Source organism: Phoca vitulina, unplaced genomic scaffold (assembly GCF_004348235.1).
Source record: "Phoca vitulina isolate PV1807 unplaced genomic scaffold, GSC_HSeal_1.0 scaffold7, whole genome shotgun sequence".
Taxonomy (NCBI): Eukaryota; Metazoa; Chordata; class Mammalia; order Carnivora; family Phocidae; genus Phoca; species Phoca vitulina.
The window spans coordinates 49,417,720-49,445,242 of record NW_022589710.1 but is presented as its reverse complement, the minus strand read 5'-3'; the positions used below and the strand labels follow the sequence as shown (position 1 = coordinate 49,445,242).

The 27,523-nt window shown below is 37.3% G+C and overlaps 1 protein-coding gene across 35 annotated transcripts in view; it reads right to left on the bottom strand.

The window, feature by feature from the left end:
- Positions 1–27,523, bottom strand: part of NRXN3 (neurexin 3) — a 1,527,623-nt gene that overhangs the window by 144,503 nt on the left and 1,355,597 nt on the right. For 26 of the 35 annotated variants that reach the window (XM_032406089.1, XM_032406055.1, XM_032406063.1 and 23 more), the window contains 2 exons: positions 10,396–10,485; positions 4,823–5,130 (listed from right to left, as the gene is read on the bottom strand). In XM_032406089.1, the coding sequence (XP_032261980.1) occupies positions 4,823–5,130; positions 10,396–10,485 (398 nt within the window). The remainder of the gene's footprint in view (positions 1–4,822; positions 5,131–10,395; positions 10,486–27,523) is intronic. The other 9 variants (XM_032406090.1, XM_032406066.1, XM_032406074.1 and 6 more) reach the window with 1 other exon arrangement.

Genomic DNA, 27,523 nt, shown 5'->3' with positions numbered 1-27,523 from the left:
TATGCATTCTTTGTTCTAGTTGGACTTGGCTATCTCTCTCGGGAATTATCATCCCTGACTTTGACAACATCGCTTCTGACATTTAGCCAACCTGAGATTTGTTTCTCTTCCCCATGTATCCAATTATACTCATTCTACAAGGCCCAGTTCCATTCTCACTTCATTCATGAGATCCAGCTAAGCCCTCCCATATAACTCCCTCATTTCCCCCCACACCACCACCATTTGCAGGTCACTACCTCATATTGCTTGCTAATGTCAAGCTCCATGATGGCAAGGATCCTGGATTCTTTTTCTTTGTAACCTTAAAGACATGTGGATAGATATATTTCATAACAGAACATATTCTCTGAAGCCCATAGAACTCCAGGTTGGTTTAAAATGGAAGAAAAAATTAAAGATGGGAAGTGAGCTATCAGAGAATCCATTTCTGGAACTTAGAAACTTTTCATTTGCCAGGACTGATTCCAACCTCCAAATTCTACCCTGACCCTCCTTCAAATCCCTATCCCCACGAAACTTCCCAGCCCCCACTATGAACTACAGATACTACTGTCAGTAGAAACAGCCCCATTTTCTCCTTGCTTGAGAGGGTACTGACTTGCATACCAAATGTTGGGGATAGAATAAAATAATAAGGTTAAAATATATTTAATCTTACTCTTCAAGATGGACCTGTTTTAAGCATTTTACACATATTAACTCAGTTAACCTTACAGCAATCCCATGATATAAGCAGCACCCTAGTAGTACCCTTCCCTCCAATTTTACAAAGTGGTAGATTTAGGTTAGTTATAAATTCTTGCTATCCTCCCATTGTGAAGTGAGGTTTATGTTTCCTTTCCCTGAAACTTCAAAACCTGGAAAAACTTTCACTAGGAGCTCTGAACCTCCATGAACTAGAAACTACATTGAGAGGGACATGGACCCAGCTGAGTCCAGTGTTTCTAGTTAACCCACCAAGACACAAGGTGTGTGAGTGAAGCCAGACGCTCCAGACCAGAGGAGCCACTGAGGGATCTCAGTCAACACCCTGTGGGGCAGAAGAATTGCCTTGTTGAGCCCTGCCCAAATTTCTGAGCCACAAAATTGTGAGATCCAATGACACAGTTATTTGAAGCCACTAAGTTATGGGAAAATTTGTTTCATAACAATAGTTAACTAGGACATATGTGACTTGCTCAGAGTCACTTAGCTAATGTGAAGAAGATCTAGGTTTTAAACCCAGGCAGCCTGACTCCAAGCACATGCATTTAATCACTGCTCTAGCAGTGATTTTCACTGAGGAAAAATTAAAATTGTCCAAAGCACACTGATCATTCTGGAGGGAAAACTATCTGTAAGCCATGCCACTTCTGGTTGTTAAATGATGATAAGGTATGTTATAAAGCCTATTTTGTTTTCCAATTTTCAATAAATATTCATTGAGCACCTATCTTTACTTGAATACTACCACTCACCCACCTGCTTTCTCAATGTACTCACCTGTCTTCTCAATGCACCCACCTGCTTTCTCAATCTTAACTTTCGTGTTTTTTTTTTTTTTTTAATATTCAGGGGAGGACCTAGACACACTTTTCTTTTTTTTTTTTTTAAGATTTATTTATTTTAGAGAGAGAGTGTGCACAAGTGGGGGGAGGGGCAGAGGGAGAGGAAAGAGGGGAAGCAGACTCCCCGCTAAGAGGGCAGCCCGATGCGGGGCTCAATCTCAGGATTCTGAGGTCATGACATGAGCTGAAACCAAGAGTCGGATGCTTAAATGACTGAGCCACCCAGGCGCCCTTAGGCACACTCTTCTTAATATAGGGTAAAGACCTGATGCTTGGGCACCCTAGCTGTGAGTGATTTAACACAGTCCATGTGATCCACAAGCAAAATGTAACAAACTGGAGTATCAGAAAGATCAAAGTAGTGATTACTTCTGGGAGGCTAGAGCACTGAAGGGCCATGTCAACTCAAAAACTATTAGTTTATGTTTACACACAGGTAAGCACAGCACTGAAAGCACTTTGCAGTTTTACTCTGATCTGAAATCAACGCAAACCAAAGTCAATCAGAAAGGAACTACTCAAATGTTTCTTTAGCTTATGCTTCAAGAAGGAACCAGTAGATTATCATATAATCAGATGGTTTTAGACCAGGTTTTTATGCTTATTTTATTTCTCCTGGAAGAGTCTAATTTTAGGACAACCCTGGTCTATCAAGGCTATCAAAGCAAAGGAAGACAGAACAGAGTATCATCTGGAAAAGGCTGTAAGATTTCACACATGACTGGCCTGGTAAACATGAAATCCAGACTTCCTCAGTTCTTTTTTCTCCCACAGATCAAATTTTTATCAGTCCACTTCACCCTAGAAAATTAGCTGGATCACACAGGACATATGAGAACTTCTGAGACTGACCTTCCTCACCCTAAGTCCTCAGAGGCTGGGAATTGTCCTAAATCTTGGGTCCCCAGTCCTAACAGAGGCTTGATGTAATCTGTGCTTGAGATCAGAAAAGGGTTGGAGACAAGGCAGGCTACTGAATTTTTATGGAGCCGAGGGCAAAGTTCTTTTTTTTTAATTTTTTATTTTTGTAGTTTCAAGTTTTTATTTAGGTTCCAGTTAGTTAACATACAGTGTAATATTCGTTTCAGGAGTAGAATTTAGTGATTCATCACTTACATAGAACACCCAGTGCTCATCACAATACGTGTCAGGCAAAGTTCTTATGGCTAGTTGGCAAGAACAAAAAAGTCCAAAATCCTTAGCATCAAATTATTTCCTCTAGCTAATCTTTACAAAGAATATGGACCTTTTTGATCCCTCATCCCAGTCCAATCTAATTCTGCTAGTCTGCTGTCTTTTCTCTAAGAGTTTGCATTTACATACCCTTAAGAACAAAAAGGTCATCAGATTTATAACTCCCCTTTATAGTCATGGTAGAAGCAAAAGGAAAGATACGTAGATCAAATCCCATTATCACTGGACTCAGGAAAAGAAACCCTCACAGGAGGCTGTTAGGGCATGCTCCAGCTGTCCACATCTTTCCATAATGACAACAGATTCTATGGTGTTCAGAGTCATAATCACTTGCAAGACTTTTGTGCCTTGTACCCTACTCTTCTTTGGAAGTTCTGGCTTTCTTCGTTTTTGGAAAGACTCACCCAGTGTCCTCCTATCTGTGTGTTTGCTGCAGGAGGAAAAGCCAAAAACCAGCAATTACCATGGCTTAGTCCCTGAATCCCTATGTAACATTAAGTCCTCCCGAGGTCAGTAAAAATTTGGCCTTGAAAAAGATTACAGGACAGCCACTCGTATGAAGAAAAAGCCATTTACTCCTCTGTTTCCCACAGCGTTAACGGAATGTATTATGACAGAAACAGAACAAGTCTGCCAGGACCTGGGCAGACAGAACTATCCTTTCACCAACCATAAACAGATCTGCTCTTGAGCTAGAGAGAGTCATAATAGAAATATATATTGCCTTTTATCTTCTTTTCAGTGAGTAGAGTGAAGTGTCAGGAGTTATTGGTTTAATATCAGTAGAGAAGAAGTTATTTCTTTTTTGAGCGTGTACATAGGTGTACATGCAACGGCACACACGACTATACAAGTGTGATGCTAACCCGGTTCTTAGTAGCACTTCTAAAACACATAAAATTGGCCTGATAACATCATCAGTGTATACAGCCTCAAATTGTTCCTGTGGAATCATGTAAGGAACTGTCTGGGTATTTCTGCTCAAAGAAAAGGGAAAAGAAAGACAACACTTTTATCTCTACTTAACTCGCATAAACTTAGTTCAGAAGAATGAGAACACATAGGGGGGCTTAATTGATTATTGACCCTACGTTTACAATGCCCACTGAAATCAATGGGAGGGTGATGTCAAAGACTCAATTGAGGCCCTGGATAATGTCTTAAAACTAAGAAACAGAAAGGACAAGTCCTGATCTACTGAATCTTCTATAAATGCTAACTAGGCTCGGAGTAATTTCCCCACAAGCAATTGGAATGTCTTATTTTATGCCACAGCATTTAAGGCTAATAACTCGATTAACCTCCTATCCCCTACTAACTAGATTTATGAAATGCCAAGGGAGTCAGCAAAGCATTAGGCTTTAGCTTGGGTATAATTACTTTTAAGTGAAAAAATAAAACCATTACCACAAAACTAAGTACTTCCTATATAGCTAAAGTCAGACCTTCACAATTTCTAATGTAATATAGGATCTTGGTCAAATATAAAAGAAACAAAATGGATAAAAAATAACAAGTGATTGATCAACACTTAATAACAAAACAAAGACTGCATTTTACAAGCATTAGTTGAAACTCTAGCTTCAGTTGCCCTTTATTTAATGCTATCCACTGGCCTCAAAACTGAATAATTCATGTTTCAGCAAAGCCACTGAGAGGATGTGAATAGAACTGAACTAGGATACAGTTTCCTCTATGATAACAAATTTTCCTTTGCCCATTTTCCCTTTTTCTATTGAAAAGAAAAGTAATGAAATGAAAGGAGGAGTATTTCATACTGAAAGTGTTAGCCATTGCTCATTTTGAATAACAGCTTTACTGTTTCAGCAATAAATATGATAGGAATAATAACCCATGAGTACACACAAAACTTTTATAACTTCTTTAGCAATGAATTTGTTTTTCTCTACTCCTAGATCTTATTACTATGAGCATCTGTAGGCATCCTTTCTACAAACATAGTAATTCAGACTCTTTAGCAACATAGCAACACTGACCTTATAGTAATGTCTCAAAGACAAAAAAAAAAAAAAAAAACCAGAATCAATTAAGAATTGGAGAATTGGAGAAAGGATTACCTGAATGCTTGCTGTAGAGCGATTTTTGCGTGTTGTGGTAGTAGCCATTGTAGTGGTGGTTTCCATGACAGTGGTAGACATTTCTGGTGGCATGGAGGTCGTCTGCGTTGTTCCCAAGATTGACGGGACTTCTCCCACCAGCCGGACACTTCCATTGATTTTAATATTGGGGTTGTTCTCAGCTGCCATGTTCAGTACTTTCAAACCATCATAATACAGCCCAGAGAGCTGGCCTTGGAAGAGACGTCCTTTGTCTTTTCCACCGATGGCTATTTGCGCCTGGGTGTTGAAGATGGTTAACTGCCGGCCTAGTGGGTTGGGTGGAGGAAACATTATTATTCCCATATGTTATCTCTCTTTGCCTTGCCTGGTCTCAATGGACCAGGCATCAAAACAGGCTTCCGTGAACAAATGAAGGGGAAAAAACTGGATAACAAAAATTCAATAGACATTAGCAAGTAACATTTCACTATGTTTATCTCTTCCACTGTCTAGCTGAATATCCTAGATAAGCTAAATAATTCAGTCTCTATTTCATTATTATGAGGAAAGAGAAATCTTGGTTCAAAGATCTGCAGTATTGTAGTCTTCTTGGGTATGTAGTTGTGGATGACAGAAAGTAATCCCCAAATCAGGTGATGACAGTAATAAAGCATAAATACCTATCGCACTAATTTTTAACCTACAAAGTCATATAATGGCAACTAAATAGAATTATATATGGCAAACAAAAACTCAGTGAGGTGACTCAGAACACTGAATTAAAAAAAAAAAAAAGACTGATAATTAAATTAACTGAAATTAAATTAAATTCCAATTAAAAGATTTGGATTCATTGCATACTTATAGAAATGAAGTTTACTCACCAAACACCTCATTTCCTAGAAATCTTCATAATACATAATATTCTATCTATACTTGCCGTTTAATAAACATGATGACAGATAATTTCCTACCTCTTTTAATTTGGGGGAGGAATGGGATTATGGTCACACAACTATATCTCTCCCTAAAACATGGGAAATAAACAGGCATTGATAATGTTTCAGGGGTGGGGGAAAGAAAAAAATGCCATTCCAAATCAATGAATTTTTAAAAAAAGGGGATGGGTATTCAGGAAAAAAGCAACACATAAAATTCCTTAAAACGATAGGTATGTTCATGTGTTGAAGAAGTTCAACTTATTTGGAGTCCCATTTGGGGAACCATTTGTGTTTCTGTGAATAGAAAACTATCAGAATGAAATCATGACAGAATTGAGTTTAGAATAGTGCAACTCAATTTATCTTCTTCCCAACTACCTCTACTTAAAAAAGCCTCTCTTAAGTGCTAGATCTTTCCCAGAAAAATCCGAACAGCTTTTTAAGGCTAAGCAATTCTATGCTATTATTTCTTCAGATTATTTCCTTCTGCTTTTCCATATGGAGAAGGGGGAGAGACTTATTAATGGAATTAAATATATCCTTTTTGAGTTTTTCTTAAGTCAGTAATCAAACAATATTCCACTCATTCTTAATCTAATCACTTGCGTTATTTTAGCTATAAATGGCTGGAATGTTCTGTTATTCCTGCCTGCTTATTAAAAGGGAGTCTATTTTTAAAAGGTTTTTGACCCCACAATCTCTGATATGAATAGAGGCATACTGTGATGTTTGGGCTCTTAACCTCTACCACTATTACACGGTCTTTAAATCTCTACGATGATTAGCTATCCTTGAATTTCTAGTGTATAATGTGGAATGCCCTCTGAATATACATATACAATAAGGGTTGAAAGGGAAGAGTCAGAGAAGGGAAAATGTATCTGCTCAGAAGGAACTCTTTATACAAGAGTCAGTTCTGCTCATGGCTCATGGGGTAACTCTTAAGGGCATATTAGTCAAGAATGATGTATGAATAATACCTTTTTGCTTTTTGGAAGCTTCAAACACTGCAGTATGGAGAACTGGCCAAAGAATTTTGTTATAGTGAAAATGATCTGCACTCTATAAAAATATTTGGAGCATGGAAATGTAATCTGTTGGATTTGATAACAGAATTGTCCAGATCCTAAGGGAACAATCAAAATGGATCTAATAGGTTTCCATTATTTTCCCACCAATTCCTTCAGTGCCTAGTGCACATGCATCATCGCCTGTCCTTTGGCCTCTCATTTCTCACATAAGATGTAGCAAAATGTTCAGTGCACAATAACACTGGATAATGGCCTGGAGCTCAACTCTCTTTACTGTTATTTCTTTGACAACAGCTTTTTCTACGGGGGTTAAGCTTACTGCAAAAGAAATGTCATGATAGAAGGGGAGAATAATACACCCTCAACCTTGCATAGACTTTTGTGACCAGCTTAACATGATAAAGAAGGAGCTGCCTAAAAGGAGATCTCTAGAACTCAACTCGGTAGCTTACACCAGAGAGCCCCAATGTCAAGCTATCCCTTCCATTCACTTAACTGTCGGCCAACCATAATATTTATTCATCTCCTTTTTGGAATATGCCTGAGCACTGATGATCAGTGAATAGGGATAGCTAGTTATAGGTAAGAAATTTTATATTTCTAGTATTTCTGAAAGTACTTCACATCTGTAATGGTCCTCACCTTATTTTCCTAGTGATATTATTCTGCCAGTTATTACAAATAAAAAGAGGGTCAGGGAGAATTGAAATGCAGAGTTGAATTACACTGGCTAGAAATGTTGGATCTCCTTCATTCCAGTTGCCAGAGTGTACTGCATAAAAGGGTCTTTGCTTGTTCGAAACTAACCCAAGCATGGAGAAGGGCAAGACATGTTTCCTGGGCCACAGGAGGAAGCCACTGCTCCATGTCTTGTTATTGCTGCATTCCCAGAGAGATCTAATGATTTCTTGAGAACAAGACACTGGTGGAGTGAAATAGGGAAGGATGTGGTCTATCCTTCAGTTCTCCATCATGCCATAGGAAGTGTTTGGATTTTTGTTTGCCTGTCTGTTTCACAGTCTATTTCTAGCTAGATCTGCTTTTTTGTTTTTGTTTTTGTTTTTGTTTTTTGCTGTTTCAGGATCCTTTCCTAGCCCTCTGTACCTTGGATTGTGTAGTTAAGAGTGAAGCAGGCAGTCACTAAAGTAAGAGTGGGAAACTGAGTCTCCTGTCAGCTCTTCCTGTGATCAATTTACCTCTCTCAGCCAAGCAGGGGTAAGTGAGTAAATGAGAACTGGCCATCACCACCCTCTCCCTCTGAAGGGTTATTATAAGGGGCAGACTGGGGTAAGTTTTATCATTTGCCCCAGATTTCTCAAAATCAATGTCAGACCTCATTACTGTCATTCATTATGATCAATCATTTTTTTTATAATAAGTAACTATGATATCTATATCTACATCCTAATCTAAGAATTGTTCTACCATCCATAATACTAAATTTGGTTATACTAGCACAGGGTTTGTAGCAGGTTACTGTCTGCTTTGTTTTGGGTGCCCATTTTCTTGGAAGTCATTATTGTTACCTCATTTGGATATCAAGTTCACATACTGCTTAAATTAAATCTTTGCACGTCTCCAGTCAGTGTTGCACAAAGACTAATTAATTAAACTTCAGAACACCCTTGGGGAATAGGCAGTATTATTTCTCCTCTCCCCAGATGGGAAATCTGAGATATAAAGAGGTTAAGTGGATTGTCTAAGGTCAGAAAGTATCAGTCAATAGTAGACAGAGCCAGAAAACAGACTCAGGAATGCTGTGACCCAGATCTCTTCTCCAATGACAAAAATAACTCCAAAGAGGCATTCCAAGTGCTTCCTGATACGTCTGCCTATTCATCCTTCCATCTTTACCCTTTTCTAACTCGTTGTCTTTACAAGGTCTTTTGGTATATACTTTCTACTCCTTTTGAAGGAAAGGTTAGCTAGACAGAGGAAGGGGTAAAGCAATAGAATGAATAGATGTTACTCACCCAAAGCATTAAAAAAAGTAATTTCACTTAAAATGGTGTAGAAGAGAAAACCTCCAAGTTTGCAAATAACCATTTTCAATATTATATGCATATATACATACATACATATTTGGTTAAGAAACTAGAAAGCCGCCCTCCATCCCACGTGACCCACCCTTCCCCCTCGGATTTGTTGGCCTTTCGTCCTTCTATATGAAAGCCAACTGATAACAATGCTATCAGAAGGAAAACTAAAAGCCTATTCATAACTTTATAATGGTTTATACAAATGAAAACGCCTGGCATGCTCTTAGAGTTGAAAAGGCGATGGAATAAAAGAAAATATTATTAACATAAAATTAAAAGAAAAAAGTTCTCTCAGGCACATGAGACTCAGACATGCATATCTAGTTTTCTTCTCCTTTTTAAAAAGTGAGGCAATCATAGTCTTTAGTGTTAAAGGGACTTTATGAGCTGGTGATTACTAAACAAAATTATTTGCTTTTTAGAGTTAATTTATTTTTAATTAGACCACATACGTTAAAAACAGGGCAAACAGTTAAGACTCAGCGAGGATTTTCCGTGTTTAAGGGTCTAAATGTTGTCACCCAACTTAAAAGTGTAATTAAGTTTGCTTAAGTTGCATATTAATATATTCAATTACTTTTTATGTATCACTCAATCAAATCTCTACGAATTTTAAGGACTCACTGAAGGTCTTGAGACAAGGTAGCTTGTACTGGCTCGGGAAAGAAGGGACTACATAGCTTCTGGAAACAGAGAATTTTCTTCACTGAAAGATAATAGTTTATATCCTAGCAAACAGAAGCCACACAGAAAATTCTAACATCAGGTGTAACCGCTGCCCTCTTTTATTAACAAAGTGGTTGTTTTCTTCAGCAAATCAGAACTGCTGTTTTGCCTTTCATGAGCCTTTCTTTTCCAACTCATTGTCTTAGCCACTTGCACTTTTGTTGCATAAATATCAAACACATAAGGGTATTACACAACCAAAGTGTAAAAAAAGCTTTTCTTTTCTTTTTTTTAGTTTCAGCCAACAACTAGGACACAATTAACCTCTTATGAAACACTTTTGCCTCTGTTAAGTTTGCATCTAAAGGCAAAATTCATCTTTCTCATTCTTTCTTCATTTAAAAACAAATGTTTAGAAAACACTGCTCCCCTTATAACATTTGTCTTAAGCAGTTTAAGTTACAAGAGTCGATCTGCTGATTTTTTTTAGTTATCCACGCTGGAGAGTAAAGCCAAAACAGCCTCAAGATGTAAGTTTAAAGAGTACTTTTGAAATTTCTTTAGAAAGCTTTGGTATAAGAGGTAATTTAAAAACAAATTAACAAATAATGTCATGCAGTGGTTAAATTGCCATAATACATTTCTTTTTTTAGAGGTTCCTGGAATTTCTTGTTTGTGGTTGTCACGCTGATAGCAAGCTAGATGTTAGTCCCTTTAACTGTATTTTAATGGCAATGTATTATAGCATGATTTATCAACATATGGCAGGTGGAAGCTGACACAAATTATAATGAAAATTAAAACAGTCATTTATGCAGCAGGCGATTATCATTTAAGGAACATTTATTTGCAGGCTTTAAAAATGAGGGTTTAGAATCAAATGATTTTAAAATGAAAGTTTTAACGACGGTTACCTTTTTCCTGCAGCCACTCCTCTACGGGCCGGTTATATTTGAAGGGGATTTTCTGTTTTACCATTTGGAAGCGTTCATTATCAGTGTTGCCTTTAAAGTTTAAAAAACAGCTTAAAAAACAATCTGAAAAGTCAATACATCATTAAAAAACATCCTAGGTTTTTGGTTTGTTTATGAAGTTTTTAGAGATAGATATCAATTTATCTTTAGTAGAGGTGGAGTTGAAGTCACTCTGCCCTTGGTTGACAGGTTTGAGGTCAGGAGACTCTTAGCTATGCAGTGCTCCTTCATGTTTTGGAAATGTGGCATGGGATGGGAATTAGAGCTTTGGCTATTTATAGAAATGGGTTTACCTTCACTATTCTCCATCTCACCCCAACCACACCATAATTGGGTCAATGGAGGCACAGGATTTTCCTGGTTTGTGAGTAATTTGCCTGCCAGACCAGCTTCATCTATGGTAGGGGACCCCCAGTGTCTTAGTCACGCATGATCTGATCTCACGGTACTGGACCTTATCAGAAGCATGGGGTCATGTACTTCCTTATTCTCCTCTCAGGGTTTATAACTGCTCAACCTTCTGGTGGAGGGAAAGACAATTTAAGCCTTGAATGGCCAAGGGAGACTTCTTACTCCATAAAGGAGACCCTGGCATCCTACCAGCTATGTTAAATAGATGGAGTATTATAGATGGTTCTTTACATTTCTATTCCTCTGCCCAGACTTGTTCTACATTTTAAAAAAGAAAACACAAAGTAAATATTTGTAAATCAAAGCAGCTATAAATATAGGTATAGAATATTAGCAGACTTTTAAGCACTTACATTTTATTACTACTAATAAATGCAAGCTTTATATGTTTATCTAGTCTCTCTCTCTTAACTTTCTATAAGAGGTCCTTTCTGAACAAGTATCTATTCATAAAGCCTGTTTGGGATACTTCCTCCAAGCATGAAATACCTAATTAGTTTCAAACCTCAAATATAATGCTTTTAACTGCTACTATGCCCCCTTATTCCTTTTGTAACTGTTGTTACCACCCCTGGATGGTTTGTCTAATTAGGACAGATTTGGAGAGCGGTATTGTGGAGATATACCCCTAATGAATATGCTTCAAATCACAAAATAATGAAGCCACACTTTGGGAACTGTTCTATCTCATCAACCAACCTCACAGTGATCAAAAACTAGTGAATTCTAATTCATGACTTTTCACTCATAGCCCTAGATTGGAACTTAGGGAATCCCATTCCAAACTGACAACATTAAAAATGAAATCAAAATCTCAAAACAGGTGTCTTGAAAATCATTTACAAAGAAGTCTAAAACCCAGAAAGAACGTGAGGATTAAGTATAGCATCAGGCCAAGTGAGTAGAACATGACCATGGCACTTCAATCTTAGGGCCACCTTCCTATAGAAGTTATTATTGACATGTGACTAAACTGGTACCTGCTTTCCATGAGGTGCAACATGGGAAAGGGATGGCCATGCTGGGAGATGTTTCCAAGATTCCCCATTCATTTCTGCTATGAACAAATGATTTTAAGAAGCTGACTCATTCTCATTCCCAAGGAATAAAAAAACTAATAACAAAAACATCAACAACAAAAACAAAGCTCATGAAAGAGACAACAATGGATATGTTTCCAGCCTACATCATGGGATCTTATGTGGCTGGGATAAAACATAATATATTAACATATCAAAGAATAAATTACAATGAATGGAATATTATTTCTCATAGAAAAAAATGGGGGGAGAGGGTGTAGGTAAGGAGAAAAAAACGGAAAGGCAACTTCTTGGTGTTTCCATAAGCTCATGGTGAAAGAAATTAATTTTATCTTTTAATACAGTTACCAATTAGAGATTATTATAATGATCCTCCCTGGTAGATTTAGGGATTCAGAACTCTATTAATCAAAAATAAAGTTGGGTAAACTCTCACATGTCTTCATAGAAAAGGAGCATGCACTTTTCTGAGAAGAACCTATATCTCGTACTCTTAATCCTACCCTAAAGAAGACAGATAACACAAGGGATATCATCCATCTTCATAAGCTTTGACCCCTCTCAAGTTTTAGTTACAACAAAGTGTTATACTGAAAAATGGCAAATGGGTTGTGCCAGATTCACCTTAAATATATTCTATTACTTTGGGTTTTCTGTAACTGTTGTCGGCTGCAACACTAAATATAGTGATAACCTTCACTCCACTCACTGTGAAATGGATTAGTGAAGTCTGTAACAAATATAAAGCTAAATATTCTTAGAAACATGCAGGCAAAATCAGAAGTATCCAAAATTCCCAACTGCCAGAGTTCTATATGCACCTAAATTAACTAAATAAGAAGATGCAATGACTTACTTCCTTGGAATACATAGGGGCTCTTTGTCCTCCTAAGCATCCCCTCCCCATACACTCTCTTTCAAACCTAAAGCTCCATAGAAAATCATTTTGAGGCAATGGTACAGGCTAGAAAAAGAGAAAAGTATGTTGGATAATCAATAAGTGATATGTTGGGAGGACAGCATAGCCATGATTCAGCCTTAGACCCATCGGAAAGTGAAAGAGAGAGAGTCATTCTTCTCCATCTCAGCTTTAAAGACATTTAGAAAAAAGTTTTAAGTTTTCCACACCAGATTCATAGCATCTGGCATACTGTTAAAAGTTGTGAAAGATGGAAGGTCATTTGGAAAACCAAATTGGTTTAAATTGCCACATTAACATTGTTCTTAGTCTCTTTTCATGTTCTTGTTGGTTTTTATTTTAATTTATCTCAAACATTAGTAAGAACTGTTTTAGAAACATGTGCATGAGAATGAGTTCATTTGCCCCAAGCCCCATTTTGCTAGATTGACTGAAAAGTAAACAACCTTCTAAACATAAGAATTCATACACAGGGACTACCGTGAAAGCTGAGCAAACCTTGTCAAATTCATATACATTCATATTAAATCCTTAATGACATTCAGTTGTACATTTCATATAGCAACCAATATGATGATATCCTCAAGAAAGAATGGCCTTATGAATAGTAATGTCATAATGTCACTAGAAAGAAGCATATGTGCCTTACTAATTAGACCAAAATGTAATGACCATACTTCTCAAACACACTGAGGAATCTATAAATTGCACCATGAGATCTTCAAATAGACATTTCTTAAATTACTTATATGGATCTGACACTCACCTACATAGAACTAAATTTTAGAAAAAAGAAAACTACTCACATTTTATTCTGTTTAAAATAAAAGTGTGTGTGTGCGTGTGTGTCCCCATGCATTTTTTTATCAGAAATTGAGTTTTTTAATGCCACTGGCCTCCTACATTCATTTGCATTTGTATCACTGGTTCTATTATCAAGTATTTCAACTCCAGGAGACACATCTAACATGCACTGTTGAATTATAATATTGTGAAGAGCAGAATACTCTGAGGTGAAATTATTAAGGCCCAACTGGTTCACACAGAGCTCCAACCTTCATTCAGAAATGAATTCAAAACCTCATGTTTTCCACATTTGAGCAAATCCATTTAGGATAAAAAAAAGAGAACAGAGTAAGGAAGACAAAGAAAGCAAGTTGACCCTCCAACAATTTCCCAATACGTCAGTCTCTCTTTGCAGTCCCAAAGGAGTAAAGTTGCAATATGTTGTCAGTCCCAAAGGAATGAATATTTTTTAAATTGAAGAATGGAATGATAGAACTTTTGTATAGCACAGGTGACTTTTATGAGACCTTTATTATCATTATCTATTGGTCCAAGCACAGATCCTATTCATTAGCTATTACACTTATTTTCTGTAAGCCATAATCAATACAGCACAGGAGTTAGACCATGGGCTTTGGAAACAAATTTGGCTTTGAGTTCTAACATTAATGTTCAATAGCTGTGTGATCTCGTGCAAGTGACTTGGCCTCAGTTTCCCCATTTCCCAATTCACCGTAGGACCTGGTAGTATAATAAGATATAGGATATTTACAGAACTTGGGATATGAAAAACATTCATGTTTTGCAAACTATTATTAATATGATTCAGTTCTTTCCTAATGATCTAAGGGAAGCACAAAGATTCCAGGGTGTACTTCTATGACCTCAGAACTTTATACCAGGACTCCATTCAAAACATGGCCATATTCCATTTTGTCCCACAAAGATTATCTTCCAAAGATCAACAAGCCATAGAAAATGAAACATCCTGAATATCCCCCAAATCTCCTAGCTGTTGCTTTTTATATTTCTGAGTCTTCTAAAATATACTTAGCTAACCCCATTTCCAAAACAAAGTGGGTTTCTAAAACCACTGAAAGTAAAAGAGCAATTCAGACACTGACAGATGCGATTTCTTGGTCCAGCCACAGATAATGATGATATACTGCTGCGAAGTTGAGGAAGAGTGTCTTAAAGATTCTGGCAATTTGCACCAGGCTGGCAGAAAATGCTTTCTTGCAGGTAGCCTATAAATACCATCTGAAATGTTGTCAAGCACATGGACATGCTAATAGGAATACTGTAACAACATTCATCTGTGCAAAATTAATGCCAGAGGTATTTTTTACATTTTGTTTTGAGTCCTAGAATAAAAGAAAAAAAAGTTTTCTTTATTGTTTTGTTGACACTAAAAAATGAGACCATGGGTCTAATGAACAGTCAAAGAATGAATACTATGAATTAGAGCCAGAGGCAAGAGAAAATCGATGTGAGTAGGCTCAAGCAGTAGGGCATTTCAGAGGTTCTCACAATGTCTCTCTCCCCAAACAACATTTTGTGAGTTTCAAAGCAAATAGAAGACACTAAAGAAAAGGAATTGGTGAAACTCTCTAAGCTCAGCTATGGTCTTGTTCCTGATGTTGACCCAGATGAACTCTCTGAGAGTCAAAAAGGGGGCTGTTGTGCTACCCAAAGGGCATCTAGAATGTTTGGCCACTTGTAAGTGATGGATGGACTGCAACAAAAAAACAAATATCTGTTATTTATAAACTGCCTTTCAACCAAAGAGCTCAAAATGCAATTATAAGCATCATCTCATTAATCCTCAAATACACCTTTGAGGTTGAAGGAAAAAGAACTATTTATATGTTATGAGCCTTGATCCTTTCATGTGCCAAGGTAAAGAAATTAATCTCTTAGAGCAGAAAACTGATCGGCTGGGGGAAGTGAATTAATAGACCCAGAGCATAAGGGCATTATTAAGTAAGCAAGCTTCTTCAGACTCACTTAGGTGGTTCTGTGAGCCAAGGGAACCACCTTTCCCAAGTGATGAGATGTCTGCTCCTGGACAGTAGTGTGGGTCACCCAGGCATACCCTGACTTGGCCAATGTGTTGGCCCATACTGTCTCATTGCTTTAGATATGTTCAGAAATGGAAAACATATGTGGAAAGGCATATCGTTTCCTTCCTATATCAAAGTCATTGTATTGATCCCCCATTTCTAGGCTACAGGGGTTAAGTGGTTGAAGCAAAGATGACTCACACATGAGTGAAAAGAGCATTGGCTGTGGAGTTAGACTCTGGATGAAATCCTACCTCAGACATTTACCATTTCTGTGAACTTGACCAATTGATAATCTAGATGAGTCTCAGAGTTTCTTCACTTGTCTAAAAAAATGAAGACAACAATACCTTTGTTACAAGGTTTTATACAAATTAAATTCAATAATCCAGGCAAGGACTTAGTTTATGAGTTGAAAGAGGTTGGGAATGGGGAGGGTCTATGATTTACTTTAATTCTCAGGATCTTTCCCTAACACATGTTGGAAAATGAGGACCATGTTAGAGATGTACCCCTGGTGTTTTATATCCAGGTATCCAAGTGACCATGTCTCTATTCCCTGACCTTTGTTCCTGGCCAAGGTGATCTTTTGTGCAGATATGCTAACACTGAACTTCTCTTTCATATCCCAAATCTAATTGAAAGTGCCATTTCTGTTGAAATGTAATTATACTCACGACCATTTGCCCTGATGCAACAATTAGAACATATATCACAATTCCCTATCCTTTTCTTGCACATTGAAGCCATTCTCAACTCTCTTCCTAAAGTTCATTTCTCCTCCTTGCTCCTCATCCATCAAGGATACTTTCAATCCCAGGAATATTAATAAAACAGGGTCCAGGTGACTGCAATATCTTTGTTTCATAATTTAAGGGGATATTTTCAAGCAATTTCTAATAGAATCTGCTTTAGTACGATAGGTCTATGTAGCATCTATTCTTTAAGAGCCACTTTCAAAAATGACATGCTATAAATTAAAATATAAATTGACTATAAAATTCGATTTGCTTCCATAATTATTTCAAAATGTGCACTAAAGCTAGACTAGTCAATTTCAATGGCTGAATTTTGTCTAGTTCCTTTCTGGTAAACATGTTTAAAATATCTATGCATCAGTGTGCCTTTAAGCTTTAATTTCTCCATATATAAAATAAGGATTATAATAATAACTACAACATAGGGTTGTCTTGAGAACCAAATGTATATAAAGTCCTTAGTACAGTATGTGGCACAACTGAAGTGTTCAATAAATGGCTTATTACTATTGTTGCTATTGTGATATCAGTACCTGATTCAAAAGGGTTAAACTCAAATGAAGGTAAACTTAAAAGAATTACTTCACTACACAATTTTTAGTGTCAAATCTTTTCATTTCCTTTCAACATAAAGCCTTAATGTCCGGTCTTCAACCATTTGACATATGATCCCTTCCAGATTCCCCCAGGTGCCTTTCTTCTTATCACTTATTTCCTCCTTGTTGCAAAAGCCACGGTGTTATTTTGGGGTCATCCTTCCCTGTGATCCATGCATTCCTGCATGTCCACCCTCTGTGTCACCGTGTGTCTCTTTAATCTTGGTTTCTTTCATTTCTTTCTAGCAACATTCCTCTCTCCACTCCCTATCCCCTTCCATTCCTCTCATGCAGAGGAAATCAAACTCAGTGTTTTTAAAGGCAGAATGTTAGAATATTTGGTGCAAAAAGATCATGTATGTGTGATGTTCCTATACAGTTCAGATTATAGGTAGGAAGTTTGGAAGGATAATTTCAATGGGCAACAAATAAAAACATTTTCATACTCATGAGTAGGAAAGTCACACCAAAATCAACATGTCTGATGCCATAATAAACAGATGGTGTAGTAATCCTAGATCTTATGGAATCCTGGTATTTATAAATTATAGGTCTTTTAGACCAACCTTAAACCTCATGCCTACAAATGAATATATTATTCCCAAGGGATCTAAAGACCACAATCACTGTATCGTGTAACACCCACCCTTGACCTGGTTAATATAAGGATTTGCAATAGTTGTCTAAACAATCACATCATGGCATTGTCACATATTAGGCTTATTTCCAATTAAAACCCAACAGTTTCTAACTGAATTGCTTCCCCCAAAGTTTGGGCCATCTTGCATTCATGTAATACACTTTATGAACATGAAAGCAGGACTTTAATTACACCCTATTAAATGTATTCCTTTTTTGTTTCATAACAGCATTCCAACCTGATAAGAAAATGCTCTAGGTCTTTTGTCTTTTGAGGAGACACATTTCTTAGCTTTATGTCATCTGCACATTTGATAAACATATCTTTGTGCCTTTATTCAAGACCCTGAAAAATGTACAGAATAGGATTATGTGGTGGCTTTATAATATCCACAAATTCTTTGAAATTCCTTACTGTAAGAGATGGAGCTTGATTCTCCAACCTTGCATGTGGGCTCAACTTAGTGACTCAATTCTATAGAATAGGGTACGTTGGAAGTGACAGTGTGTGGCTTGAGAGACTAGATCAAAAAAAAGCACTGTGACTTCTCTCTAACTTTCTCTCCCTCCCTCCCTCCTTTTCCCTCTCCCTCTCAATACCCACTCCAGGGAAGCTAGTGTTATATCATAAGGACACTTAAATCCTTTGGAGAGAATAACATGTCAAGGACCTGAGGCCACCAGATCCTCCATGCCTAGGTAAGTCTTGAGATGACTGCAGCCCCAGTTGCTATCTTGATGTCAGCTCGTCAGACACCTTGAGCCAGATCCACTCAACGAAGCTGCTACTAAATCGTGACCTATAGAAAATACAGTATGTATTTGTTGTTTTAAGCCACTAAATTTTGGGGTAATTTGTTACACAACAATAGATACAGGGAAACTAGAAAGCTTCATCTGAGTGTTTCAGCTCAACCAGAGGCAGATCTCCTTAAGATGCTGTCATAGCTCTCTTTATACTATTTCAGGGAAATGAAGATACACTGTGTCCATAACATGCATCTCATCTGTGATTTATTAATGCCATCCAAAGAGAATTAGCCTAGTTCCATGAGACTTGCTTGGATGAGCCCATGCTAGTCCTTAGCCATTATCAGATTCTTTGTTAAATATGGTTAAATGCATCACAGTTTTTCTGTTAAATAAAAACACTTGAGAATTTTTATGTTATCAGTCTCAAGTTGAAGAGATTCATCCTTTTATATAATGTAAAATTTGGGACACTTTTCCCAAACTAGTTTTCTATTCAGACTAAGCAAACATTCACAGGGGCTTGGGTTCAATTCCTTAAGCATCTGGGAAATTATTCATGTAAGACCCAGAGATCTGAGCTCCTTTGAGAAACTCTGTTACCATTTGCTCAGCAAAAGGTGGACTGGATTTTCCTATTTATTTTGTTTATACCAGCCTTTACATTCTGAGGGAGGACGTGCTGGTGACAGATGAAGATGTGTGAGGTGAAGGAGTGGGGATGAAGGGGAGTCCACATAACCACTGAGGTTCCGCCTAAGCAAATGTTTTTTATGTTTTATAATTAAAAAGCAGTTTCTGGGTTTCTGGGAGTAGAGTTCTTTGGAACTCACAGTTTGTATTTTGAGAGAAGGAGTCTACAATTTTAAGAAAAGGAGTCTATAATTTTAAGTTTTACAGATTTCAAAGATTATCTAAGAAATATAGTTTCCTTATTTTAATGTTTCTCAAACTTCCCACTTACAACATCATTAGAAATAGGACTCCTAGCATAAGCAAGCATCAGGGAGTAGAGATTTTAAAGATAACCCTCCCCCATCAAAGGTATTAATTAAGGAATTGTCTGTACTCCTATTTGTTTGATTATATGGCATCTCCAAGGCTTTTCAAAAAATGAACCAGTTGGCAGCCACGCATCATTTAGTGCAAGATTCAAAGGTCAGATATACACTACTGCAATGTGGTACAAGAATCAAAATTTTCCCAGTGAAGAGATGACCTCAGGGAATGCAGCAGTTGTAGTGTATCTTGAATTCATACAATGCCTCGTTAACTCTACTTGGCAAATTAATTCAAATTGATTTGTTTGTGAGAATTGCAGCATGGCCTCAAATCTGGCTACAAACAAAGGATAATGATAAACAATGTATGGAGATCAGAGAAAATGTCTAGAGAAAAGTAGAGATCGGCAAGGGGCTGTTTTTATAGCATAACTATCTTTGTTAAAAAGAAAAAAAGAGAAAAGAAGATAAGCAAAGGAAAAAAATGAAATGAAGAACACAGGCTATATAAATAAAACTCATTTCATAAATAACACCTATATATCACAAATACTCAAAACAAAGGCAGATAAAGTATTTGAAAGTATCCAAAGGGAATATAAAAACAAGATTAAAATTCTTAAAAAATGGACATTTAATTTTTAAAAAAGCAATTAACTCAATTTAAGCAAAGTGATATGACATGTTGAGAAAAAAAAAAAAAAAAGAAGGCCATGTGATATGGCAGTTAGAGCCGAGATTAATTCCAAAATGTCATATCTTAAAGAAAAGAGAGGGGAGGGCAATTCCTCAGTGAAAGCCATTAGTTTACAACTTCACACTGAGTCCTGAATTTAGGGTTGAGAGGGAGAAAGTTTAAGAGGGAAATATAATTATAGCTGCCACAACATTTCCCAAGCTTTCTGCCAAAGTCCTCTGCAAAACAGCTACCTAATCCTATCCCGATATCCATGCCCCTTTGCAACGAGACTTCATCACTCCTCCCGTCAGAGGTTGAGTCTACTTTTCCACCCCTTGATTCGGGGTTGGCTCTGAGACTTGCTTTGTTTGGCACCAGGCATATTAGCAAATGGGATGTAAGTGGAGGTCTGAACAGTGCTCGCCCTCTCATGCTGCTGAGACCTGAGATTGCCATTACCAAGAAAGCCAAAACCAGTCTCGACTCCTGGAAGATGAGAGATCCCAAGAAGAGAGACCCCAGCCATCTAAGCCACTTAGCCAGCTCAGCTGAGGCCGCAGACCTGTAAGTGAGGCCATCAAGACCATCTCTAGCTCCATCCAAGCCAGCCTGGAACAGATAAAACACCTATGCGACCCACAAAAACATGAGCCAATAAATAACAAAGGTTTGGAGTGATTTTGTTATGCAGCATATATTCAATGATACAGCCAGGGAGTTGGGAAATCCAGGAAGGACTGGGAAGCAGAGATTCGGTAAATGAAGCGGTCTCCTGTGTGAGGGTTTCCATCAAGAACCAACAGGAAGTGGGGGAGGCGCTCAGCTGCTATCTATGGAGTCAGAGGAGCTTGTGGTGATGAAAGTCTTCAGGGTCCTGGAATGGAGACAGGGAGGCACGGGCCCCTGTTACCTATCCTTAGTCCTCTTCTTCATTCTTAAGAGAAAATGATCAAATTCAAGGAAAGGGATGCAATAAGGCATCTCCTCAGAGGAGGGGGACAGATCAGGGCTGAGGGAGCTGGGACAGGGCAGGAAAACCAGAGAGGGACTGATACTTCTCTGGTCTCCATTTCTGGACTTGGACTAGGTTAAGGGTGGGAGAGTGGTGGGGTTGACTCCAGAGGTAATAAGGAGTAGAGCTAATAAGGGGCCACTCAGCTACTTGTGTGACTTCCTGCCATCACTATTAAAAAGAGTGGTGGACAGAGGCTTGTAAGAAAAGCAGGTTGGACTTAATGGGAAGATGTTCTGGGACTCTAACCCCTACCCACCAATGGATAATTTTCACTCCTTAAACGATTCCATGGGGAATCCAGAAGGACTGCCTTTTTTTTTTTTTTCTGAGCTAATACTACCTTTACTCTCATCCCTTACTCCAACCTTCTAACCAAACCAAACCATTGATGTTCCTGTAGGATATGAATAATCACTGATTATGAACGAATAGGCTTACTTAGGCTTAGAATAGAAAGATATGCTCCACCACACTCCCTACTAATACAAAACAATAAAAACAAAGCAAAACACTGAATTGAAGACCAAAACCAGATAAAAAAACATTCCCACCTTGCAACTTTGTGTTTTAAAAAGCACGTGCTGCCTCTTCAACTCCTTTTAAAGCTTATGGATCAGCAAGAAATAGCCTTTATAAACTCACTGAGGAGAGTTTAGAAATCATTTTTCTGGGACTTAATAGCTGGTATCAGAATTGTATTACATTAGCAGGTGAATGGCAGTTGGACTGTAGAGAAAAGCATCAAAAATGATCAAAATCCAAGGGGTTAAACAAAGAGTAAGGACAACTAACATCTAAATGTTTTGAGTGACAACTCGAATGACACGTATTTGTCAATAATTAGAAATAGGTCACGTTTTAAGTCATGACTCAAATATTAGTTCATATTGTAAATGTGATCACCAGAATAGCAATTAAAAAAAATAGGTTTTTTTTTTTTTTTACACTTTTAAGAAAGAAGTCAACAATTACATAAAATTATCCACATATTTAAAATACTTACCTAAAACCTAGACTCCTCTATCCTGCAATTGAGTATCAGTTCTTGTGGGCATGTTTTTGTTGTTGTTGTTTTGATATAAAAATATAATCACCTTAGAAGATTAAAAAACATCTTTTTACACCATTCTACTTCCACAATCCACTTTCCAACACATAGTGACATGAAATATCGACACATTTTATGTGGTCAAGAATGGTCATGAAATTGATGACTGCTGCTACTTCAAGCAGAGGCAGGTGTTCCAACTCCAATAAATCATCAAGTTATTACCTTTGAAAGTTTAAATGATTACCAAAGTTCTTATAACATCTGAAAACCTACAAATTTGAGATATATTAATAAAATATTAATGACTCTCCCTTCTTTTATTTAATATAAAATATTAAATAGCATGATACTAAATTTCAGCTATCTGAGAACTATGTCTAAAGATCTTTAGGCTATTTTATGTTTAAATATATTTATTTGTTCTGGGACAAATGCAATGTTTTTAGTATTTACCCATTGATGTGTGTGTGTGTGTGTGTGTGTGTATCCTGTACATATAGAATTTATAAATATCTCAAAGGAAATAATGCCTTCATATAGTCTCCATAGAAGCTTGTGCCTTTCCACAAGAAATAGCTCCTAGATATCTGTAAGAAATAAATATCTTGGATTTAAAGAAATGACTGAGAATAATTTCAAATGACATCCCTAAAGATAATGGAGTTGAACAAAAAAACTTTTCCAGCCAGAGAGGAGAATCAGACAGGTCTATTTTCTTGATAGAAGAAAGGCAAACTGTATCAGCTGTAACATTTCAAATTATACTAGTCAAATTAGAGTAATCCGTTTTCTGTAGAAATTTCTGAACCAACCAGGGAAATGTACCAGATGATCTAGTATTATCACCATTCTAATTGCTAAGTTCCTTTGAATTTTACTCTTTCAGAAACCCTACTTTTATCTTTGCAATAATGATCCAAGAGATTAGAAGAAGGCCTTCGAGTGACTTGATTTGCCTACTCAAGTTCATGCAGTGTCTACTGATGCCTCATCGCTGTCTTGTCAAAAAGCACTTAGAACATTAATAAGTATAAGGCACAATTAGGACAGGAGATGAGGCAGGTGAGAGAAGAACATGTACTTTTCTTGGTTTTATGTTTTCATTCCTGATTATCAGGGATGGTGGCTTATTTAAATCCCACTGAAGTCCTTACAAGTGTTTAGACTTCTGAACAGGGACTGCAATTTCCCATCTAACCAAATTCAAAGGATGCTGTCCAAAGATGTACCTTATTTTTTTTTCTTTCAAAGATTTACTTCTGAGTGTGACTCAGAAAAGAGAACCTAGACACAGTGAGTACTAAAGAAATAGATTTCCTCCTTACTTTTCCTGTTTGATATAAATATGCTCTGATTGAATAATGGTCCAAATCCTATTTATTATTCAATTCCTAGCACAGGGATTTGTAGAGATGGATACTTAATACTTTTACAGACAAATCTGAATGGTTTCTGTTCACAAAGGAATGCAGATACTAGGGTTGCTTCTGTCCCTATAGGTTGGCTGTGACAATTGGGATTTTAGCGGTTATTACACATTTAAAAGGCACTGAGGTTTGAACATACATAATTACTGCTCAAACTCTTGAGCTTTCTAGTCAGCAGTTTGCTTGTTCTAAGCAGCTGTGGTGTCGGGGGGGGGGGGAGTGGCACAAATCAAAGGATCAAAGCCACAAGCAAGAGGATCAAGGTACGCTTATATTGATTATTCTAATTGGCCAGGAAAAATTAAAGCAACTGTAACCTAACAGAATGATGCAGCTATATAATTATGCAGCCACAGAATGAGCTGGATTTACTGGCTAAAAAGTTCATTAATGTTTTGGCCTAAGTGTTTCTTGGTGACATCTACAACTACTACTGCATTTCAACCAGATCCCTGGAAGGTTGGTTTGGAACAAGTGTTGAGGATGAAATGTGTACAACTACTGAGGATGGGGATAAGGCTAGAGAATTGTCATAAAGGTCTGGGATTAGGGTTGGTCAGGACTCTGAGTCAATGGGTGGACACAGCACCTGGCTCAGTTCAGTTGCCTTATTTCCAGAACAGATCTATTAAGAATATTTCAAAATTCCCTTTATGAACCTCCTTGGAACTCAAAATTCTCTGAGGTCTTAGTAGAAGAAAGTCACAAAATGAAGCAAACCTATTAGATTTCACATGGTTTATCTCCTCTAGGAGATCTCAATTGCCCGCTGGGAGCAGTATCTTCTTTTCCATGTATTACCTTCCTTTTTTTCCCCCCCGCTCTCTGCAGGTCCAGCTCCACACTCATCAAACAAAAAATTCGGTAAAATTCCGGCTATTCATTTTGAAAGTCTAAAAGCATTTTGGTTCTATTTAAGTTTGTACTTCACTTATATAAATTCTTATTTTATTTGGAACAGTCAACATCTCACAACAGTTTTATATAGGTTTGAAAATGAACTACTAAGTATTTCTAAACCTCGGCTGTCTGAGAGGATTTTAGATGTATTTTTACTTTACATACATATCTATGTCAGATTTATATTTATTTTTTTTAACTTTCACAGATGGCTGAATGTTCTTTTTTCTCTTCTACCATTTTGACTAAGTATACTGGGAAATTCTCTCTTCTGGACATACAGAGAATCATCTCAGGAATGTAAAAATAATTTAATAAAATAAGATTTAATTGTTTCAACAAACAAAATTTTCCCAGTAAAAATCTCAATAGCTATTCATTATAAAAACTTGTTATTTTCTGATTACTTTTAAAATGAACTTAAGTATATTTAATGTTTGTAAAGGATACTCTTGACCTTGGTGTATACTATGTTATGTATGTGCAGACAATGAAGTCAGAAGCTTGCAATAATTCCAGTACAGTTGTGCAGTTTAACATTTATTGAACAACTGCTATATTGCCACTTTGACTCAAAAAAAAAAAAAAAAGAGGTGGGGGAGTAATTAATAGCTCTGCCACTGTGACCACTTTGCTTAGGCGCTAGAAAGGCATCACCAAGTCTGGTGGTGGAAAATTTGACCTTAGACTGAAAGCTTTATCACATTCAATACTGAGCTCAGTAAAATGTGGAGGGGCTGCTATTTTTTATAAATAAAATCTGGTCTTCCTTAGCTTGATTTTTATTTAAAAACTTTATTTTTTTAAATTTTTAAAAAAGATTTTATTTATTTGTCAGAGAGACAGCATAAGCAGGTGGAGTAGCAGGTAGAGGGAGAGGGAGAAGCAGGCTCCCTGCTGAGCAAGGAGCCTGATGTGTGACTCGATCCCAGGACCCTGGGATCATGACCTGAGCCAAAGGCAGATGCTTAACCAACAAAGCCACCCAGGCATCCCTAAAAACTTATTTTAAGCTTCTGCATGCTTGTGCATATATATACACCTATAAAAACTCATAACCTGGTACTTTTTCCTTTAATAAATAGGAACAGATTCTAAAATCTCTAAAACTCAACAGCAAGAAGTAGGCTGGGCCACATCTAAGAAGAGTCGGCCCTTGAATAGCAGATCAATGGCCAGAAACAGAGTGGAAGCACAAGTAGGAAGCTCCTAACAGCCAGTTGGGGCAACCAATGCCAAGAAAATGAAGAGAAGTTTCTCTGGGACTCAGAAAATGGATATGATATATCAGTGAGCAGGTAGAAGAAAAGGTAAATGTTAAGAAGTCAGTTGGCGGGAATGCAAGCTGGTGCAGCCACTCTGGAAAACAGTGTGGAGGTTCCTCAAAAAGTTGAAAATAGAGCTGCCATATGACCCAGCAATTGCACTACTGGGTATTTATCCCAAAGATACAAATGTAAGGATCCGAAGGGGTACATGCACCCCGATGTTTATAGCAGCAATGTCCACAATAGCCAAACTATGGAAAGAGCCAAGATGTCCATCAACAGATGAATGGTTAAAGAAGATGTGGTATATATATACAATGGAATATTATGCCATCATCAAAAGGAATGAAATCTTGCCATTTGCAACGATGTGGATGGAACTGGAGGGTGTTATGCTGAGTGAAATAAGTCAATCAGAGAAAGACAAGTATCATATGACCTCACTGATATGAGGAATTCTTAATCTCAGGAAACAAACTGAGGGTTGCTGGAGTGGTGGGGGGTGGGAGGGATGGGGTGGCTGGGTGATAGATACTGGGGAGGATATGTGCTATGGTGAGCACTGTGAATTGTATAAGACTGTTGAATCACAGACCTGTACCTCTGAAACAAATAATACATTATATGTTAAAAAAAGAAGAAGAAGAAGATAGCAGGAAGGGAAAAATGAAGGGGGGGAAATAGGAGGGGGAGATGAACCATGAGAGACTATGGACTCTGAGAAACAAACTGAAGGTTCTGGCGGGGGGGGATGGGTTAGCCTGGTGATGGGTATTAAAGAGGACATGTACTGAATGGAGCACTGGGTGTTATATGCAAACAACGAATCATGGAACACTACATCAAAAACTAATGATGTAATGTATGGTGATTAACATAACATAATAATAAATAAATAAATAAATATACGCCCATCAAAAAAAAAATAAAGAAGTCAGTTGGCACCTTTATGCAGAGGGGCTACAGAGAATAGGCTAGGGCAGCTGAGCCAGTGGCTAATACAAAACCCATAAATTCAAAAGAAAAGTTTGCAACTTCCCTAAGGAGTGAGCGAGAAAGCATGTATTTGGATCACCACCATTTACAGTTACAAGTAGAAGTAACAGAACTAGAGAAATATTAAGGCTTTCAGTTTGTTATTTTCAAATCCTGCTCTAAGCAATGTATGGCATAACATAAATGAAGGTAGAACTGAATCTATGTCTTTGGTGTTCAGATAGGAAAGCAGTGTATGGTTGGATTTTTGTTTAAGTACAGGTACATGGATTGCCTGTCCCACTTGTGTATTTCTTTATTCTGAATTAACCTCACCAGTGGGTCTATGCTACTCTACCTAACAATACTGTTCTGTCTCTCAGATTTAACTCATCCGCGTAGAGATTATCTTGCTCCCTTTATTCTTAACAGAGATAAGACAATCTAAAAAATAAAGCTAATGGATCAGTAAAAACAGAGCTGTAGGCTTCAAAAGACACATGATCTAGATCGAAGCCCCCCTAACAACAACCGATGGGTAAATATGGCTTATCGTAGTTTCTTTTTGTAAATTGTTTTATTAGAACACAGCAGTGCCCATTCATTTATGTATTGTTTATGGCTGTTTTTGCACAATAGCAGAGTTAAATAATTTCAACAAAGACCTCATAAGTTGCAGAGCCTATAATTTTTATTATTTGGTCTTTTAGAGAAGAAGTTTCTTTAAATGAAGATATTAAGGGGAGAGGGTATGCCTGGCTGGCTCAGTTGGAAGGGCATGTGACTCTTG